At 36.3% G+C, this 22,691-nt stretch overlaps 1 protein-coding gene across 2 annotated transcripts; it reads right to left on the reverse strand.

Moving 5' to 3' along the window:
* Positions 1–1,260: 1,260 nt before the first annotated feature.
* LOC127086248 (G-type lectin S-receptor-like serine/threonine-protein kinase At1g11300) lies at positions 1,261–4,491 on the reverse strand. 2 transcript variants are annotated; one of them, XM_051026961.1, is made up of 6 exons: positions 2,968–4,485; positions 2,671–2,858; positions 2,382–2,592; positions 2,066–2,303; positions 1,844–1,991; positions 1,261–1,747 (listed from the first exon to the last, which is right to left on the reverse strand). In XM_051026961.1, exons 1-6 carry the CDS (start codon positions 4,364–4,366, stop codon positions 1,439–1,441), a joined length of 2,493 nt encoding a protein of 830 aa, XP_050882918.1. In that variant the 5' UTR covers positions 4,367–4,485; the 3' UTR covers positions 1,261–1,438. The 2 variants fall into 2 exon arrangements, with proteins under 2 accessions (XP_050882918.1, XP_050882917.1); XM_051026960.1 differs by having other exon boundaries at positions 2,066–2,592; positions 2,968–4,491.
* Between the last annotated feature and the right edge of the window lie 18,200 nt (positions 4,492–22,691).

The following is a 22,691-nucleotide window of genomic DNA, read 5'->3' on the forward strand; positions in this document are numbered from 1 at the left end:
TATTTTTTATTTAAAGGATAATGTTAAGGCCATGTAGTATTGTAAAAAAGTTGGGTCCAATAAGAGTGGTATATAAAGCATTGAGTAAGTTGAAGAAAAAAGAAAAAAGAAAAAAAAAAAGTAGGTTTTTAAAAGTACATAAAACTTTTGTTTTTGGCATTTTCTAATTCCCAAAACCGTATTGAAAATTGACTGCTGATTGGGTTTAAATAGCTAAGGGGATTGAGAAGGGGACATATCCATTCTGGAACTATAAATGAATTTGTCATGTCCCGTCCCACCCATAATTTCAGCTTCAAATACATGTGTTGTCATTTTGATTACAATTAGTCTTGTCCCATTACACAAACCTTCTGACTAATCGATGTTTTTCATTAGCATAATGGGTGTCCCTATCTTTAACTTTATGTGATGGTTAGGCAACCAAGAAATTTTTAATGAACTGAAAAATCTCGGGAGTCAGAACATCAAACATGTTATTGTCATGAATTCTCGACCTATCGATGAAATTTGAGCTATATTGATCATTTATGTCACGTATATACATAGGTTGAAGTTAAAAATCCAAAGAAACAACCACTAATATGAAATATAAAGTCCTATAGACAAACATTAGTAAACCTGACATCAAGGTAAGGACGTGATCTTTGATCAACCATTTCTAATATTGATGCTAAGATTGTCCGACTTTTTAGGTAGTCGTGACATTGATAATTACTGATGAACTCGGGATAAGTATTATTCATGACTGCAACAACTGGTTCATCAAACACCGTAATCAAGGAAGATGCATTTCCGCATAACCATCATTTGATTTTCAAACTCTACCATCGTCAATTTTCAAGAGTCAATTTTGAACTTAGAAAACACCTATCGTGTTTAAACCTCAAAGAATTGGCAAGTGTTCTCCACGTGTATGTTTCACCAATACTACCATAATCATGTAGGAAGAAAACACCTCTTTTTTTACCGTTAACAGCGAACATGATTTTATCTTACATTTTAGCTTGTTCATCTTAAATAGATAAGACAAAAAAGTACACCTTCAAAGTTGTCAGACGTGTGTATATTACAAGATGCAATTGAAAGAAATCATGGAAGCATAACTTACCTGTTAGAGATTTGAAAGGATTACAAAATTCGGTCTTGATGGATTGAACTTGGTAACTCCTTTCTTCAAATATAAGGCGTTTTCTTAATTGTTGAAGAACATATCCAGTTGGATATAGAATTGGTTTGAAATATGTAAGACTTTTGTGATTTACTTGAAGTGGTGTTTCAATTGCAATCAATGTTATATTCAACAATTTTACTAAAACAACGTTGTCATATAAAAAGAAAAGAAAACAAAAACAGTAGCATGGATTTAACAAGTTTTCCAATGTTACCCAAACAAGCAACTTTTCAACTCCCACAACTAGTGAAGTCACTCTAAAACTCATCTTGCTTCAACTATTGAATTTGTGACAACATTGACAGAAATGTTTTCTCCAGTGCTTCTAGAGAGACTTGAACTTTCAACACCTCTCACATTTTGAAATGCTGGTGGCTTTGGACTTGGAAGGGATGCAGTGTCATTGCCAATCATTGAGACAACATCAGACATGGTTGGCCTATCTTCTGGACTTTGTTGTACACACAGAAGTCCTATATTCACATATTTTATTACTAAATCCTTGTTGGAGATATCATCTACTTTTGAATCAATCAAGTCCATTCCAGAATTGTTGCTCCATAGATCCCAAGCCTTGAGTATTCAGCAAGTAAACAACTCAAAACTATAACAATATAAAGAGAATTTGTGACAAAAAAAAGATCAGTTGAGTTGAATTTAGGAACTTACATATCCAAGAAGACTGAAGGAATTTGTTTGATAAAAACCAGTATTCTTCTTGCCACTTATAATCTCTAACAAAAGGACTCCAAAGCTAAACACGTCGGACTTAATTGAGAAAATGCCTTCCATCGCATATTCAGGAGACATGTAGCCGCTAAAAAACCATCAATAAAATGTTACTAGCTGTTGATTGAACAATTGTTTAAAATTTCGGTTTATTTTACTTACTAAGTCCCAACTATTCGGTTCGTATTTGCTTGAAGAACATTCTCACTGAATATCCTCGCCATTCCAAAATCTGATATTTTAGGATTCATGTTGGTGTCTAACAGAATGTTGCTAGCTTTTAAATCTCGGTGAATGATCCGGAACCTAGAATACTGATGCAGATAAAGGAGTCCTTGCGCAATCCCATCAATTATTCGAACCCGAGTTCCCCAATCTAGCATCTCTCTTTTCTCTGCATCTGTTTTTGCACAAAAAGATGTTACAACTAGAGTTTGGATGAAATAATTGGAGAAAATTGTGTCTGAAAAGTACAAACCGAAGAGAAAACAATCCAAACTTGTATTGGCCATGAATTCATAAATAAGCATTTTTTCGTCTCTCTCAATGCAGCAGCCAAGAAGTCTAACTAGATTATTATGTTGGAGTTTTGCAATCAACAAGGCTTCGTTTCGCAACTCCTCCCATCCTTGACCTGATCTTTTCGATAGCCTTTTTACAGCAACCTCATCCCCATTCAATAGTATACCCTAGAAAGGAAAAGTTGTTTATTCAACAAAGCTATATCAGTAACATTCCAAGAGAGTGCAAGTTTTTACAATACATGCCTTATAAACAGGTCCAAAGCCACCTTCGCCGAGTTTATTTGCGTCTGCAAAGTTATTCGTTGCTGCTGAAACACTCACAAAGCTGAATAATGGTAATTTCACTTCTTTCCTTTTAACTTTTGTAACCTTGTCAGAGTCTTTATTAACTTTCATGCTCATGCCTACTTCAAAATTGAGCAAATCATCCCCTAGAAATTGATGTGAAAAGTCAGAAAACTAGAATGTTTACAGGATCATGTTGATGCGCTATGTTATGACTCTTGAATCAGTTGCAATGTAAACTAGTTTGCTACTTACCTTTCTTACTTTGCTTTCTTGTTCGGTAAACGAATAAGCCAAGCAGTATAAGTAATATTACAAATGGTATCAAAATAACAATTAGAAGTAAATTCCTCTTCCTGTTTCCAAGTCTGCTAGCTGCATTTGTTACATTACTTGTGGTAAGAATGTCTGAGGCAGCAAGTTTGAGAAAGAAATTTGGTCTATTTTTATCAGCATCTTGATTATCAGTTGAGATGTTCTTCAGAGTGAGTACTTGATCATTCCACAACATGCAGTTAACAGCGACAAAATCGTAAGCAAAAGCAAGACAAGAACAATCTGTGAAGCAAGTGTGGTTACATTCTGCTAGAGAATCCAGCATCAGGTTGGCATGATTTGGAGGTAGTTCCACTGAAACGAACCGAAAAAATCCATCTGTAGTGTCGCAGGACAAGCTGTTTAACCTCACACATCCAGCTGATCTGTTCCCTTTCCTCCAAGAATCACCATCAAACGGTTCAAAACCATTGAGACAGTGACAAGGGTCGCGGTCCTGCGAATTACAAATGGAAAATACTCCGCACGAATTGTTTGTTCCGCACTTGGACGACTGGAGAGAAAGCCAACGCTTGGATTTCTCTGACCAATCTTCGTATTTAAGATCCCCGGACACTTCCAGTACAAATCGAGAATTACTAGTAATCGGGAGAGTGAAATGATCATTGTAGTCATCCTGTCCCAAACCTGCTCGGTTGAAAACAGACTGAATAGATAAATTGGAATTACCATCAATCCAGAAGACATTAGAACCTTTATTTACAGTTAGACTCGCTGAGCCGGAATCAAATCGGAGAGTATATGGCCCGATAGCAGGGTCGTCTGCGCTTGTCCATGATTTCAGTGACAGAGTGTATCCCGTGTCGATATTGTATCCGATTGTCATTCCAGGTAAAAGAGTATCAGTTGGATTATTAAAACTCTGCCATAGAACCGCCTTGTTAGAGTTACTCAACAGTACTAAGTTTCCTGAGTCCAACAGTGTTGCATAGTTACTATAACTGTTGTTTGGAACGTTGGTCACCAGGTACGTCATTTGTCCATCTCTGATCGCAATGTTACCATCAGGTTGAATGGTAAGAAACGCCGAGGATGTTTGGAATGCGTAATCTCTGTTGGCAACCCAAACAATCTTGTCCTTTGGTACCTTTTTGAACCATATACCTACGTAGTACTTGGTGGAGTTGTCTCTGTCTCTGGTGAAAAATCCAAGTTCATAGTTTCCACCGTATGAAACAAGTGTGTCAGAAATTCTGACTGATTGTCCCATTTGAAGGAATTCTCTGTAGGAATTTGCATTCACGGAAAACAAATTGAGGCAGTACAATAATAATGATAATAATATTGCTAAGGAAACGAATGTAGAAGCCAGTGCCATGATGTTCAACTCCAAACTCTTTTAGCATAATAGGTTGATGATTAATTTGTTTGAGGAGACTTTGAATAGTAAGTCTTCCATTTCAGCATCGTTTTCCAAATGGATTATTTTAAAATTTTAACTAGACATTGACTAAATTCAGGCGTTGCAACTTGTCATTTGACATCTTCTATACTTTTTGTGGATCAAATTTTTAGACCCAACCTCTCTACCCTTGACCACATCAAATTATGATTTGATTTGAATTAAAATATTCGAATTGATTAGAAAGATCAATCACATAACACCGAAAAAATTTTATCTTTAAAAACCTCATATCAATATGTATTAATTTGTTATTTAATAAAGTGATATTCCTTCATAGTCTACTAAAAAGCATAATGGCACCAAATTTGTTGGTCATTTTTGAAGAACTACTATTCTCCACTATTTATCACCCACAAAGAAATGAATAAATCGAGATAGTATACATAACTCTCTCTACTCTTTTTAAAAGTGTTCTTAAAAAGAATTTGAAGATGTTGGAAAAAATTCTAGTGCAGTTGTAATTCAAATTCAGTGTTCTTAAAAAGAATTCGGAAGTTGATTATGCAAGGGGAATATATTAGCACCCCTCACATCTGTTGTACTCAATGGAAATTGTTTTGATTGTTTTGCACGGATGAATGTTACTATCTAAAGGTTACTTGCGATTGGTTTTAATTAAGTGGAAAAATAAGTTTTTAATTAATGTGTTCGCTAAGATTTTGAAATCATGTGTTTATGTATTTCCATAGTGCAATGAGAAAATCAGAGTTCTATAGTTCGTGGTAGAAACCTACGTATTTGTTGGTTGTTTTTATTGAACGATGTTAATGTCCGCGTTCTAGTAGTTAAATGTTACTTGTATAATCGTGCGTGTGAGGTTTATGCGTTTTTTGTATTGCAGTAGAACAAAAATAACACGTCTTTTATGAAAAGCTTTTGAGTGCCCTAAGGCGAAAAAAATTGAATTTGACTGGTTCTGATTGATTTTAGTCTGAAGATGGATATTCAGACACGGAACTCTACAACAGTGTATGAATATTCAGGGAGAGAGAATCCACATCCTCCTCCTTTTTCTTCCTTTTATTATGAAAATTTGTCTTAATTTGAATTGCACTAAAGTCTATTAATGGAGGTGAATACTTTGAACAACTAGGTCATGGGTCTCGTATCCAAAGATATCCAGAACAAGGATAAGAATACACCATTTCATTCTTCTCCATTTCTTAAGGCTCGTAACGCATAATTCACATCGTATTTTTACAATTCCTTGTTTTCTAATTAATCTCTTTCTTCTTCTTTTTCATTTTTCTTGAATTTATGTTGAATGTTGTAGTTGTGTAGGAAGTAATAAATGATTATGTTTGTAGGAGATACGAAATTAGGATTAGGAGTATGAATTTTACTGAGATGGTGATGATGAACTGAATTAGGGTTGTATGGTGGAGAGTATAGCTCAATTGATTCAAAGTTTCAATGTGAAGCTTTGGTCAATCTGGAAAAAGAGCATTAGAGTGAGTTTAAGAGGTTTGGGAATGAATTTGACATAGTAACAATATGGTGAAAATGAAAAACTTTTTTTTGATGAAGTGAGAAAGCTAGGGTTCTTATAGGTGAAGGTTGGTGAAATTTGAGAGAGAAACTTAGTTAGAAAGTATTTGGAGAAGATTGAATTCTAGCTCTTGGATAGTGATCCTAGGCTTGAATTAATCAAAGGTGGAGAATGAATCAAAAAGTTAGTTGGAATATGGTTTTGTTGGAGTGTGAGATTTCAATGGATTTGTGTTTCTTTTATACTGGTTTTAGTGTAAAATTTGAAATAGGGGTGTGTTTGTTTAGAGGTTAGAGATTAGTTAGGTTTAAAAAACAATTTTGAGGGAAATAACCACCTAGGGGTAATTTGGTAATTGCATAGGGACAAGTGGCAGTTGGGTAGTAGTTATGTTACAAATCAATTTGAAGTTTATTAGATGGGAGTTAACAATTTGTTACAATGTTTATGAGGTGTTTAGGTTAGTTTATAATTCATTAGTTGGTTGAGAATTAGTTATGGCAGTTGGGGTTTATAGTTAGTTTGTTGGTTAATGGTTTAGTGAGCAAGTTAGTATAGGTTTAGTCAAAATTATGTCATGACAATTAGTGTTTGGGAGTCAAGTTTTGAAGAGGTTAGAATTGGCTATGATGGTTGAGTGGTTATGTATGCGTAGTATATATATATGCTGAACTGATGTAGCATGCTTTGTGGTTTGTGTTTTGACATGTACATGGCTTAGATTATATATGTGTTTGAATACGGATTGATGATGAATTGGATAATGTATGCTGAATTTGTATGTTTAAATAATCAAAATTATGATGTGGATTGTTGAAATTGACTATATGAACTGTCATGTATGTGGTGAATGAATGTGTTGGTTTATTTTGTCTTGGATTGCTTATTTTGGATTATAAGTCAATTTGTAGCACTCAATTCATAGTATGTATCCATGAATCTCATGTCATGGCTATTTTACTATGATATGGATTTGCTTGGATTTAGTATGTGCTTCATTTTGTATGTTTGATGATTGAAATTGTGATGGATTATTGGACTTGGCTATGGGAACTATCACAAGCATTGTGATTTATTGTATGCTTGAGTTGTTTTTATGATGATTGCGTGGCTATGTATTGTCTTTATGTTGATATTATTGTGTGGTTATATGTTGCAGGTCTGGTGCAGGTTTCTAGCATAGCATGGACACGGTGATGCAAGTTTTGACATGTTTGGAATGAAGTTTTGGCATGGTACATGGAGATAAACGATCATGGAGGCATCATGGAGATAAATTATCATGGAGGGATCATGAAGATGAATCAATAATTAATGTAAATGGTGCAATTGCTTGAAGATGAATGTAGTTGTTTGAAGATGATTTGGAAATAAGTTTAGGGTTAGAGGGTTATGGTCTGACTTTGGTCAACTGCTTGACCAGAAGGTCAACAGATGACCAAAAGCCAATTGTTGGTTAAATATTGGATTTTTTTTTCATGTAATTCAAATGTGATGTTTTGTAATGTATTTTTTTAGTATTTTTGGATGTTGAGATATACTTATGACCTTTGAAATGGTTGACTTGTATGAACAACTTGTTCTTTAAGAAATAAAATGCTTTCCCTCCATTTTTCAATATGAATTTGAATTCCATTTTCAATGCCTTAATCTTATTAAACCCATAATGTATTTAAAGGAAAATAGTAATGAACAAATTAATATGACTTGGTAAACAAAAAGTCAACCTTCCATGATTGACTTTGTTGACCAAAAGCCAACTCTTGTATGAATGTCCTCACTTTCTTCTTTTTTTCCAAGATGCATCCAAATGTGGTCATACTCCAACTTGAATAAGAAAGTCCCAAATGATTAAGTCCAAAGTCAATTTTCAAAAGTTGACTTTGAACATAAGGTCAAATGCATTACAATAGCCTCTTTTCCAAGCAATATTTCAAAAGCTTGTTCCACAAGTGCACACAATGAGAAACCTTAGTCCATGGAGATTAATAACATCTTTTTTCATGATTCAGCGTCTTGTACCATATAGAGAACCAATAAATCATCTGATCAAATTATCCATATTCAAGTGTTGAGACATCTAGTTGAATTCTTGAACCTTTTGAACCAATGACGCAAATGAATGATGAACATGAATAGTTGCATGCATATGGATGAATGATCTTGACTAAAAATGAGTGATTAGGGTAAATGTATGCAGATGAATCCAAGAAGCTATGAGTCATGTGAATTTAATGAGGGGTAGGAAAATTTTGGGGTATGATAAATGGTACCTAATTACATCTTTAGAGTGATTCTAATCACAAATGAGGTGAAATCGTATGGAATGACTCTCTCTCTCTCTCTCTCTCTCTCTCTCTCTCTCTCTCTCTCTCTGAACAACTAATCATTGAAAAGGTACTAAGATCAGTTGCTCAACAGTTTGATTACATTGTTGTAGAAATTAAACATTCTAAGGACCTTAGCACCATTGGAATTAAAGAGCTGCAAAGTAGTCTAGAGACACAAGACTTGCATCTGACTGAGAGAAACTCTGAAAGAGAGGTAGAGCATGCTCTGAAAGCATCTTCTGATAAGAAGAATCAAAAGTAGTCTTAGTCAGAGGCCAAGAAGAGAAAAGGTGGTGGCTATTAGAAGTCAGAAGCCTTCAACTCTGATGAGAAGAAAAATCAGAAGGCAAAGGAGAACTTTGACAAGAAGAAGGTCAAATGCTATTATTGTAAGAAGTTTGACCAATTTACTACTATTGATCAAACAAGGAAAGGAAGTCAGAAGAAGAAAACATGACTAGAGGAGAGTCTGATGATGAACCTATGTTATTGATGGCTTATGAATTTGATGTTGGATATTTGGTAGACTGATGGTATATTGACACTGGAGGCTCAAATCATCTAATTGGAAACAAACAATGGTTGATTAATTTTGACTCTAGAAAGAGCACAAAAATTAGATGTGCTAATGATAAATATCTAAATGCTGAAGGAATGGGAAATTTCAAGGTCAGAGTGAGGAATGGCAAAACTATTATGATAAAGGATGTTTGGTATGTTCTTGGCATGAAAAGCAATATGATGAGTGTAGGTCATCTAGTTGAGAAAGGTTTCTCAATTACTATGAAGGACAATATCTTGAAGTTGCATGATTTTGATCTGAAGCTGATTATGCAATCTGAATAGGGAAGCAACATAAAATTTAAGGTGAATGTGGAAATAGTTGAAACTAAATGTCTGAGTGAATAAGGTGTTAAAGGTGACAGTGAGTTGTGGCATAAGAGATTAGGGCATCTAAACTTCAGAAGCTTAGGGCATTTGAGTTCTAAGAAGTTGGTACATGGCATTCCTAAGATTGTGAAGTCTAAGTCATATGAGATATGCATGAAAGGAAAACAACCTAGATTTCCATTTGAATTAGAAGTAGCTCCAATAGCAAAACATGCTTTAGGAGTAGATTTCCATTTGTATGTTATTGATAATTTTGTTTTTGTTGAGAAAAATTATATATTTTTTAAGATATATTGTTGTTGATAAAAATTCTATATTGTTGATTATTTTTTTGATAAAAATTGTATGTTTTTTTAGGTATGTTATTGTTGATAAAAGTTGTATGTTGTTGATGATTTTTTTTATATAAAAGTTCTATGTTGTTTAAGTTATGTTGTTGATGATAAAAATTGTATGTTGTTCATGATTTTGTTTTTGTTGAGCTATATTGTATGTAGTTTACGGTATGTTCTTGTTGATAAAAGTCATATGTTGTTATACATTAAAACTTTTGTTACGTTCAGTCAACATGTCATGGAATATGAGTTTATTATATCGTATGTGATTTGAGTGTTTCTCTATCCCTTACTGAATATATATAACCTTCGAATTGAATTAGAAAATTATAGAATGAGTTGTTAAGTTATATTAGAAAAAAACGTATACTAATCAATATTTTATGAGCTTTTTGCAGCCTATTACTCGTATCTTTCTCTTTAATGGTTAGAACTTAATTCAATATTTCTAGTTCTTTAAATATCACTTCCTTCACCTCTAATTTTGTCTACAAAGTAAATAATATTTTGAAAATTGAACTAGAGATGAAGAAAGTGTTAGCAGAAGAATTAGAAGCATTGAAACAAGTTTTAATCGTTAAAGAGAAAAATATAGATAATGGACTGGAAAAACCTTGTACAACATTTGTTAGTGTAACTTGTTTTTCTAATATATAACTTAATTTGTGATATTTTTGATTTCTAACTCAGATTAAAAGGTTGTATGTTTAGTTAGCAGTTGGTGAAATAAACAATTCACATAAGTTATAATAAACTCAAGTAATCATATCACCAAAGTTGGGATCTAGGTCTGTATTAAAATGTTGCGCGCTAAGTCTTTCACCATTGTTGGGATATAGAACTGTTGTGAAATGCATTGGAATTTGCAAAAATCCTGGCGTTGGGTATCCAACCCCTGACCTCAATCTTTTACTAAAGTTGTTTTATACACGCTCTGGTTAGTATTACAAGAAAATTTGACTTTTTGTTGTATATTTGACCATTAGTGTATCTAGTCTATATATGGACCAAATACATTAATGGTCAAATGTGCCCAAAAAAAAGTCAAATTTGTTTATAATAGTGATTGTAGGGTGTACATCTATAATGGTATATTATGTGCTACTATGTTTTTACCATGGATGGTAGTCTATGGTGGTAAAAAGGGCACAGACAACCACATCTTACTTTACCACGGACTACCGTCCGTAGTCGAATTTTTCTCCCAACCGTGATAAGATATGCATGATGAGAAATTAAGACACAATAATAAACCAATACACAGTGGATATATAAAATTCCCCAGATTTGTAGGAACCTTGAAGATCAACAACAAATATAAGACGACAAATTGAACAAATAAAAGCACAAAAGAACACCGATATTTTTAACATTGAAACCCACTCAATATGAGAGTAAAAATCACAAACCCTCCAGATCAAAGAAATAACTCCGTTATAATAAATTAAGGTTACAAGAGAGTCTTAAAGTGATTCATAAACTAATGCTAACAACCGCAAATCACAAACAAACTAGCTTATAAATAAGAATCAAAAAGCTGAAAAATTTCTCAAATCTGCAGCTTTAGTGCGAAGCAGATAACTGTTACCTCAGACGTTGATTTGAAATTATGAACAGTCAAACGTTAGATATATGTGTTACAAACCTTCCCTCCAAATTTTAGCTTGATCCGGAAATTAACGAATCGGGAATCGTTGATTTAGTGAGACTGGTTGCAGAAAAACGAGAATGAGTTTCTCTCATCTTTTCTCTCTTTGAATCTTTATTTTCTTTCTATCTCTCTCAACCTTGAATTGATCCTCTTCACTTAAATAAGTGATACAAATTAGCTAATCATATTTGGGTCTTTCTCCACATCGGAAGGAAGCCCAAACCTAATAAATCTCCCTCACAACTATATGGAGGAAATCGCCAAACCGACGATATCACAACAAGCTTCAAATTTCCCTCTTGGTAATGACATATTCATCATATCAGAACCATTATCATATGTATGAACTTTAGATAACTCTAACAACTTAGCATCTAAAATATCATGTATCCAATGATATCTCACATCAATGTGTTTCGACTGATTATGAAAAGTCGGATTCTTACAAGATGAATAGCGCTTTGACTATCAACAAATAACACATATTTGTCTTGAAAAAAACCAAGCTCCTACAAAAATTTATTCAACCATAGTAACTCTTTTCATGCTTTGGTAATTGCAATGAACTCAGCCTCTATAGTAGACAGTGCTACACACTTTTGCAATCTAGACTACGAAGCCACAACTCCCCCTGAAAATTTAATCATGTAGCCCGAAGTAGACTTTATGGAATCAATGTATCCAGCCATATTAGAGTCAGAGTACCCCCACTATAGTAGGCTTATCTCCTCCAAAACAAAGCCTCACATAATTAGTACCGCAAAGATACCTTAAATCCATTTTACAGCATTCCAATGCTCTCTGTCAGGATTTGATAAAAATCTACTAATTGTACCAACAACATGTGATATATCTGGTCTTGTACACATTATTACATACATCAAACTACCCACAACAGACGCATAAAAACATGTTTCATATTAAATAGTCCATCTTCACTTGAAGGACTGTCATTAGAACTCAACTTGAAATGAGTAGCGAGAGAAATGCTTACCGCCTTAGAACCTTCTATTTTCAATCTTTACAGCACTCTTTCGATATAGTGTTCTTGTGACATCCGAAGTTTCTTCTCTTTTCTGTTACGCGTGATTCTAACGTCAAGAATCTATTTAGCTGCTCATATGTCTTTCATGGAAAATGACTCCCCCAATTACTTCTTTAATCTGTTAATGTTAAAAATATTTTTCCCTACAATAAGCATATCATCAACATATAACAACAGGATAATGAAGTCATCGTTAGAAAATTTTTAACAAAGACACAATGATCTTAAGTAGTCTTCTAGTATCCTCGATCACACATAGCAGACTTAAACTTCTTGTACCACTTCCTTGGAGCTTGCTTAAACCCATATAAACTCTTTCTCAATCTACACGCATGATCTTCTTTACCTTTAACTTGAAAACCATCGGATTATTTCATGTAGATCTCTTCCTCCAAATCACCATGAATAAAAGTCATTTTCACATCCATTTGCTCAACCTCTAAATTAAGAGTATCAGTCAAACTCAACATGGTTCTAATTAATGACGTATTTACAACAGGTGAGAAAATATCATTAAAATCAATACCTTTTCTTTGACAAAAACCTTTCACTACTAATCTGGCTTTATATCTTGGAGACATAGAATTGCTCTCATGTTTAACTCTATAAATTCATTTGTTTTCCAAAGCTCTTTTTCCTTTAGGCAGCTTCACTAAATCATAAGTGTGATTATCATGCAATGATTTCATCTCATCATGCATTTCATCCATCCACTTTGATTTTCATCACTTTTCATGGCCTCTTGAAAACACTCGGTTTCACCCTCATCAGTAATGGTCACATACTCATCAGAATTATACCTCGTAGAAGGTTGTCTCTTCCTGTTAGACCTCCTAAGTTGAACTTGAGATGATTCTGGAGCTTCACCAAGATTCTCATCTTGTGATATATTGCTCTCCCCTTCACCGTCATTAGTTGGAATATTTACCTCATCTCCAAGTTGTTGATCATCAACATAATTGTCGCGGCTGGAAAAATGACAGGGTCGCCACCATCCTTTATTCGTTCCTAAGGAACCGGGAAATAATGAGAAAACCTAATATATTAGAGTGAGATGCTAGGTTCGGGAGTCGGTTAAGTAAGGGGACGGTACTAGGAACCCCTTACCTCCATTGTACTCAATGGGATCCTCCTCTAATTCTAGGGTTAGTGCGTGTTTACAAATGTTTGCTTGATTATCGATTAATTGTTAATTATTTTCTATATTTACAAAGAAAATATTTTATTAAAACAGACGGGAGACCAAAGAAGATTTTTTTCCTTGTCGTACTCACTAGAGTTTACAACTCTATGCCCACGTACTTTCGCATTAGGCGAGGGATCAGAGTAGTAGTTCTTGTATAAAAAAAGGTTGTTTGTTGATTGTTTTTATCGCTTGAAAATTCTCATGCATCGGGGACGGAGGAGTGATTGATTTTAAGAAAAATCCTCGATACGCTAGGGTAGAGGACTTACCGTTTGAGGTGTGTTGAATTGATTTTATCCCTTAATTGTTTTGCAAAAGTATAATATTTAATTTATTTAAGAAAATAAATTAGTGATTAACCTGAATATTAGACATAACTCTTATCCTTGATTTTATCCCCGATTTTATCCCTTAACCCTAGAAGTGTATCCCATATTTTATCCCATGTTTCTTGATTTAATTAACCCTAATTTCGTTAAATATGAACATTATAATTAATTAATCGAATTAATCTTAATTTAATTAATCAACCTAAAAATGAATAAATTAAACTATAAAATAAAAATGAATCAAACTAAATTAAAATTAGAAAACCCTAATTACTAGTTTAATTAAATTAATCCCAAATATTAAATAAATAAATCTCAATTAGTAGTTAATTAAATAACCAATTAACTAAAATAATTAAAAAAAACAGAGGGGTGTGTTTTGAATTGAATTAGTAATGGGCCATCAGAATAGCGGTGTAAAAAGCACCCAAGAGAGGCTCATTGGCTTTTCCAAGCCCATAATGTACACGGGTCAATCCAAGAGAGTCGATAGTTGAATCTCAACTGGGACCGTTGGATGAACTAACTAAGAGAAACGCATATTTTCCCTAAGCCACTTGATCAATTGATCATCAGGGGGTCAACTGATCAAGGGGTGATGATCAAAAGTGCATGGTTCTAAGGATGACTGCGCATGTACCGGATTAAGTCAAATTATGACCATCTGAAGGACCTAGGGGTCCCCACGTGTCTCATATTTGAATCATCCCTAGGGGGTATATAAATAGATTTCCTTCAAAATCATTTTATTTCACACTTTGTTTTCTCTCTCTTACTCCCTATGCTCTCTGCTCACTCCTCTCTACTTCTCTTTTTTACTCCCTCTGCTCTCTACTCACTCCTCTCTACTTCTCTCTCTTACTCCCTCCGATCACCACCTCCCGGCCCTCCCCCGTCACCCCTAAAATCACCTCCTCATCCAGATTTCGATTGATCTTTAAACCAGAATCTTCATATGTTCATCCAAAATTTTCCAGATCCTCATCAACCTTCATACCTGGGTTCTCCAGATGAACCCTAGGGTTCATAAGACGGACCCTAGCCAAACCTTCAACCCAGAAACCCCTTCCAACTGAAGAACCCTAACCACATCCCCAAGAACCCTAACTAGGTTCGGACGAACCCTAGTACCCCTAAGGGTTCTGGGAAAAACCCTAACCCCTATGGGATGAACCCTAACCTTATCAATATGAACTCTAACCCTATTTTTTTCCTAGAACACCCCATAAACACATCCAAACGTCAATCAAACACCAACAAGCCACGAATCAAACATCAGAATATCAAAATCAAACCCAGAAATATAAGCCTCAACCTATGTCCTGCGTCCACACAAACATAATTCAATAATATTCATCATTCATAATCAAGAACCTGAATGTACCAACCTGTAAAGAGGAAAAGCTCTCTGGTAAAGGTAAAATGCTTCTTTTTTTATTCCCTCTTTATATTCTTTGTTTAGATCGACCCCTGACTCTTTCTTTTTCTTTCTATGCGGGGTTGGATATGTGTAATGGCTTAGCTCAAGAAAGTTACGGTTTCGATGTGAAACCTTAACTTTTCTTTCAATGGGAGCTTTGGTAAGGGTTACGGATGCAGTAGCAAAGAGTTATTTTGTTAGGGGTTTTTTCCGTCCCTGATTCAATTTTAGAGTTAGGTTTTTATAGTTAGTTTTTAGGTCTTTGTATTTTAATTAGATCAATTCAATTAGGAAATTTGTAATCTGATTGTAATTGTAATTGTGATTTTGATTATGTTTAGAAAATAGACTTAGGGTTTTGAATTGTGACCAATTTTTGTGACGTATATAGTCCATTTTGTAATTATAATTTGAATGTAAATGGAAAGTTTCGCTTAAAAATGAAAATGGTAGGTTCTGATTTGTTGATTTGTCTCTTGCAAAATTAGGGTCTTCAATTAGGGAAGAAGATGATGGACTTGGGTCACATTTGACCCGGCTCGGGTGGTGGGTTCTGGGTTTGACCCAGTTGACCCTTGGGTCATCCAAATGACCCAGTCAAGAGAAACCAATTTGGGTCAGGCCCTATTCTAAATTCAAAAAAATCAAACAAACCGAAAATAATAGTAAGAAGCCCATTAATTCTAATCCTCGAATATTTCGATATTAATAAACTTAATCACTTAAAAGACTTAAACTATTTTACTAACTTAATTAAACCAACACCCACTTAAATTAATCAGCATCCGATTAGCTTAATATACCAATTTAATCTAACACCTAGTTAAAACCAGTTAATTTACTAGTATAATCTAAGCAACATTTTTATAAATTAATAAAAATCAATTTAGCTCGCTAATATTAACCCATGCCTAATTAATCTGATTTAACTTAACTAATATTCTAACTGATTTCTAATATTGGAATAAACTCAATAAAAGTGAACAATTTTATTGATATTACTCAAAGTTCATCTTAATCATAATGTCGCTCTTAAAACCTGATTTAATCCTAAGTGAACAAATATAACAACAAATACTCTAATAAATAAAAAAAATCAAAATGGTCTTCCTTTTGCTTTTTAGGTCATTGGGGTTGACCAGGTGACTTATGGTTTAACAAATACGTTAATGCTTAAAAAGGAAAGATCTGGTGGTCAAAATTTGGAGTATGACAGCCACCCCTATTTAATCAGCTTCGAACTGAGATAATGATTATGGTGAATCTTCGTCCTCTCATGGTAGGGATAATTAAATATAGAGAGACCCTAATTTTGACCACAGAGTTAGTAGACCCTAGGAATGAGCGACGATTGAACAATCCATGACGCGTTGCTGACCTTCAAGCCAACTTACAATGGAACCCCTGATGAAACCCCTAATAAAATCTTTGCCAAGGCTTTTGATGAAAATCTTGATACAACCTTCGATGGAACCCTTGATTAACCCTGATAAAATCTTGTAATGTAATTCTTTGATAAACCCCTTGATATGATCCCTTGATATAATCCCTGGATACAATCCCTGAAACTTCTAGTAAAATCCTGATGCATTTGATGGGATGTATCACAGGTGTGGGATAGGTTGATAAGCTGGGGATAGTAGAGGTGGAGACCTACGCACTGGTTGATAGCGATCATTCAGGATGACTGACTACCAGATAAATTCCGTTTAAAGACTTGCTGCGGACGAGCTTGTTGGGGAAACCCTGGGTTGAAAAGGTGTTTGTGGAAAAGTTACTTATTGTATGTTCATGTATATGCATATTTATTGCATGATGCAATGTTTGGTGTGCTTATGAAATGTATGATTTTACGAGTGTCATACCCCAAAATTTGCCCATTTATATTTCAAGACATTTTTCAAGGCATTCCGACTCATTTTCATGACACTGATCTTAAGGGAACGAAGGCCCAGCTCGCGAATGACCCAAACTGACCTATTCGTTACACGCTCGCCTAGTGATAACATGAAAGTGGTTTATTTGGAAGCACAAGTAAAAATGGAGGAAAAGAGGTGCAAAAAGGAGAGAAAACGAACCAAATAGCAAAGCCCAGCCCAAAGCGCAAGCCACAAATGTTGTGCTTGTGACGGACGTCATGGAGGGCGTGACGAGCGTCACGCAAAGTAGCCTTGTGACGGACGTCACACATGGTGTGACGAGCGTCACACCACTACCCTACTTTTTGGGCGCACGTAACGCCTCAGAGACTTGAAGAGACGTTGAGGAGTATTGGGCCCTATATCCACGCCATGAAATTAGCCACGTTGAAGAGCTCTTGGCACCAAGTAGTTACTTAATGGTATCAATATAAATAGCCACGGAGAAAACCTAGAACGGGGGGCTTTTTCCACATTTTTCCTTTGCCGTTTTCACTTTTGCATATTTTCTTTTCCAGCAGCTTAGGCATTGTTTTTCCTACGAGTTCTACACTATTTTCCTTGCAATTTCCTATTTCTTTTTCAGCATTTAGTTAGTTCTATTCACACAATAGTTTCTACAAAGGAAACTATTGTGTACCTTTGTACCGGATCCAACCTTACGTTAGGATCTAGTTTATTTTCTTCGCTTTAATTTGTTGTTTATTTGACGAATCCAATGACAAATCCTGCCGGCTTGTGGCGGAGTGTTCAGGACTACTGTTTAACTTATTCCGAGTAACCCTAAAGGAAACCCGGAAGGAAAAGCCTACGGCAGCAAGGTCACTTCCGCTCAATTCGATCCGATTGGCCAATTCGAGGTTGCAATTCAATTGCCAACAGGTTTGCGTTACTATCACCGCTTTATGTTCCTAATGCACATGTGATATCATAATTGAATTCATAAATATATTTGAGGTTTTGCATGTGGACTTAAGTATGCCTGGATACCTTGAATTGTTGTAATGGAGGCCGCTGTTTCGCTCTGTTTTGATCTTTACCCATCCGACTTATCTTATTATAACCAGGCTTAGTTTACCTGATACTATTACTGCTTTGGTGCAACTCTTGATTGCACCCGGATTTGGTATGCTAACCCGTTTGTTGAATTTTGCAAAGGTTCATATGTCCCAGAAAAAAGATCGCCGTTTAGGTTTTCCACTTTATTTGTGGGATACCCTTGGGGAGACTCACCCTAAATTGCTTAATTAATTTTAATGTGTTAATTTTAATGTATTAATTTTAATGTATTAATTTTAATGTATTGATTTTAGTATGGACTTAATTACTTAATTGACTTTAAAATATGACCTTTAAATAAGTGATCTTGGACCTCTCTTTGCTGCCTTACGGTATTACGGTATAACGGTCATGTCCCGCGAATGTGGGGATACACTTAGCAATGGCCCTTCGATTAAATCATCATAAAATAAATCATAGTCCCTCGGATGTTGCCTTCGAATATATGATTTCGTCCCTCGACGACCCTTCGGTGTAGCCTACGGTTAAATGATGATCGTCCCTTCGAATGCTAAGGTATCCTTACAACTGTTGCCTTCAATGACCTATCGATGACCCTACGATGACCCTTAAACATCCAAAGGGTAAAATTACTTACTTCTCAATAGTAAGGACAGTTTTACCCTCATAAGGATAGGAAACGTTCATAACGACCTTAGGAAGGTATAACTCTCAATTGCTGGATCATAACCTAAAACATTTCCCACCCCTCACACTTTGCAAGTCCTAGAAAATCACCACTTGGTATACATTCATACTAGAATCATTACCAAGTTACATTTTTCTAAACCGTTTTCAAAATCAAACGAGATAAATACTTTGTATACATTCATACGAGAATCATTACAAAGTTAAACTCTCTTTTCGAAATATTTTTAAACAATTCACCAACACTTTTCAGACAAAAATATAAGTGATCCAGCAATTAAGAGCCCATGGATAACCATGGATACAAAGGGTGTTAATACCTTCCCTTTGTATAATGTACCTCCCGAACCCAAAATCTATTGAGGTCTTTCCTGTTCTTTTCCACCTTTCCTTATTGGATAAAAGAAAAGTCGGTGGCGACTCTTGCTATCCGCGATATTGCGATAAAAAGAAAAATATCCCAAGTCAGTTCACCGTATGACAGAACTGGCGACTCTGCTGGGGACTCTTTAAAAAGAGAGGTTACCTTAAAACAAGATCACTTATTTGAATTGTTTGATTTACTTTTAAGGGATTGCTTGGGTATCCTATGCTTGAGTGAAAGATCCTACACCCGGATCTAGTGTACCTTAGGTAAGTAGCAATAGATCATCGCGACTATCCGGCGTATACTGGAATGGTTAAAATGATGGCTACGGTTAATGTGACACTTTGGTTATCCTGATGGTCCTCATGTTATTTGAGGAAAAATTTGGCTTCCGCGTGGTGTCATCAAAGCATTAACCAGACTTTAGAACCCTAATTGACTCATCCTGGCCATTAGAAAGTAGTGAGCTAACTAACTTCGGTTCCGACTGGGGCTTGGTTGAGACTCGATACTACACTCCTTGAGATTGGACTTTAGGGAAGCTTCGGTCAACCACTTGGTGTTGCACTGAAGTGGACTTAAAGGAAGGTCAATGATTGGAGATCCTTCTAGAACCCGGTTACTATTCTAGGACAGGTTGAACCAACCAAACTTCAGTGGGGAGGGTACTTACCTATGGAACTCATGCAAGCCTTAAAACCTAGGAATGATGGTTGTGTGACTTGTTTGTGCTTGTTGTTTACTTAACATCATAACATCGTAACATCGTAACATCATAACATCATAACATCATGGCATTGTACTAACCATTTCGAGGACTTAGGGATTTAACTTTGCTCTGTTTTGTAAAAAAAAAAAAAAAAAAAAAAAAAAAAAGTTTCCTTTTTTGTTGGCTTACGTAAAGTTAAATTCCAAAAGTCCTTGAAAACATTTCATACATTGCATAGCATAACATAACATTGCATGACAGGTGTTCCAAAGGACCATATTCTCACGGTCTGCCTCTTAAACAGAAAAATGGATCTCGAACAAACTGTCAAAGATCTCCAGACTCAAAATGCTCAGTTCAAGGAGATGATGCTAAGCCTATCCAAGGGGCAGGAGGAACTGAAGGCTCTTTTGGTCGAAAAGAAGAAAGACAAGAAGGCTGTGAGTTTCATTAACCCAGGAAGAAGGCGTAAAGGACAGGCTACGGGAATCAAATTTGGAATCCCGAACGGTCCAGAGGATGAGGCGGAGAATGATTCAGAGGAAGAGGATGCTGATTTCTCCAACCCTGAGGATGATGATGAGAAGTATGAAAATGAACAGTACTCTCCGAGAGATGATAAGTACAAGTTGTTGGAAGAACGTATGCTAGCTATGGAGGGTCAGAAGGCGCCTGGTCTGGATTTCGAAAGTTTGGGTCTGGTCTCCGATGTGACCATTCCTCGCAAATTCAAAATCCCCACTTTCACTAAGTACGATGGTGCATCCTGCCCTCAGATGCATTTAAGGGCTTATGTGAGAAAGATTCAGCCGCATACCACTGATAAGAAACTGTGGATCCACTTCTTCCAAGAAAGTCTGTCTGGCGCTCAGTTGGAATGGTATTATCAGCTCGAGAGCTCTGACATCCGCACCTAGACTGATTTAGCAATAGCTTTCTATAAGCAGTACCAGTATAATTCTGAGCTAGCGCCTACTCGGTTACAGTTGCAGAATATGGCTATGGGATCTAAAGAAAGCTTCAAAGGATATGCTCAGAAATGGAGAGATTTGGCCGGCAGGGTCAAACCCCCTATGACTGACCGAGAATTAGTAGACCTGTTCATGGGTACCCTGACTGGCCCATTCTACAGCCACCTACTGGGGAGTTCTTCATCCGGTTTCACTGAACTTATATTGACAGGTGAACGGGTGGAGAGCGGCATTCGAAGTGGAAAGTTACAGGCAGCTACTTCTACAAGCAGTAAAAAGTCCTATCATGGGAAGAATGAGTCAAATGCTGTGTACGGTCAAAAGAATCATAATAAGAAAAATGGTGACCATGCCGTGGGAGCAGTGACAATCGCAGCCCCGCCAGCTCAAAACTTCCAGCAAAGACAAGACAGACCAAGAAGGCAGTTTACCAAGCTTAATATGACTTTAGCACAAGCACTGCAAAGTATGCTAAAGGCGAACTTAATCACTCTCAGAGGTCCTCCTGCAAATGTCAACACTGCTTCGCCTCGTTATAATCCCAATGCCAGGTGTGCATATCACTCCGATAGCCCCGGGCACGATACAAACGATTGCTGGCTGTTAAAGAATAAAATTCAGGATATGGTCGACGCTGGGGAAATTGAGTTCGAGCCTCCGGAGACTCCTAATGTCATCACTGCTCCTATGCCTAATCATGACAAGGCTGTTAATGCTCTCGATGACAATCCTCTCATTACTACCGTAGCGGACTTAACATCTCCCCTCCCGGTCATAAAGAGGAATTTATTGCAAGCTGGTTTATTTCCAGGTTGTACTAAAGATTGCAATCTCTGCATACTCCGGCCCGAAAACTGTTTGAAATTGAAGAATGGTATTCAACGGCTGATGGACGATCGTACAATTCTCTTTGAAAGGGTCTCTAAGGCGGAAAACCCTATTGAAGAAGTATCTGTGATTGCAAGGTCCAAAATTCCAGTGAAGATTACTGCTCCCAGAGTACCTGTGAAGATTATCGCTGAACCCAGGGTAGCCCCCCTAATCATTACTGCACCTGGCCCGATCCCGTATTCTTCAAGCAAAGCCGTTCCGTGGAATTATGGAGGTGATGTTTATGTCCATGGCGTAAAGCAAGTTGGTAATTCTGCTAATCCTAATGACATTGTTGGGACTAGTAAAGTTACCCGGAGCGGAAGGATCTTCTCCCCAGAAATCTCACCTCCGATTCCTGAAACTCGAGGAAAGGAACCAGTCAATCCTTCCCAGTCAGAGATACCGATCGAAGCTACTACTGAAGATGTTGCCAAACAAGAAATGGAAGAAGTGCTGAAAATCATTCGCAAGAGTGATTTTGATGTGGTAGAACAGTTGGGGCATACTCCGTCTAAAATTTCAATGTTATCCTTATTGTTATCTTCTGAGTCTCATGCCAATGCATTGATAAAATTCCTGAAGACCGCTCATGTACCTCATGAGACATCCGTCGATCAGTTTGAAAACTATGTAGCCAACCTGACTGTTGACAATGGCCTAGGCTTTTCCAATGCTGACCTGACACCCGCGGGAAAGAACCACAATAAAGCCCTGCATATCTCCATTGAGTGTAGGGGAATCACTTTGTCTCATGTGTTGATCGATAATGGCTCTTCCTTGAATGTGCTGCCGACAGCTGTGCTGGATAAGCTGGATTGTAAAAGCATTGAACTGAAACCTAGTGACATTGTGGTACGTGCTTACGATGGTGCGAAGAGTGTTGTCCATGGCGAAGTAGTCCTTCCTATCAAGATAGGACCTCAAGTCTTCAATACTACCTTCCACGTAATGAACATTCGTCCTGCCTATTCCTGCTTACTGGGACGCCCTTGGATTCATGGGGCAGGCGCTGTAGC

The sequence above is a fragment of the Lathyrus oleraceus genome, chromosome 5 (genome assembly GCF_024323335.1).
Source record: "Lathyrus oleraceus cultivar Zhongwan6 chromosome 5, CAAS_Psat_ZW6_1.0, whole genome shotgun sequence".
Lineage (NCBI taxonomy): Eukaryota > Viridiplantae > Streptophyta > Magnoliopsida > Fabales > Fabaceae > Lathyrus > Lathyrus oleraceus.

Coding starts and splice junctions, on each gene's coding strand:
- LOC127086248 (XM_051026960.1), bottom strand. CDS start 4,366: ATGGCACTGGCTTCTACATTCGTTTCCTTAGCAATATTATTATCATTA. Junction 2,593..2,670: donor GCTTTGGACCTGTTTATAAG/GCATGTATTGTA, acceptor TTTCCTTTCTAG/GGTATACTATTGAATGGGGA. Junction 1,992..2,065: donor AACCGAATAGTTGGGACTTA/GTAAGTAAAATA, acceptor ATGGTTTTTTAG/CGGCTACATGTCTCCTGAAT.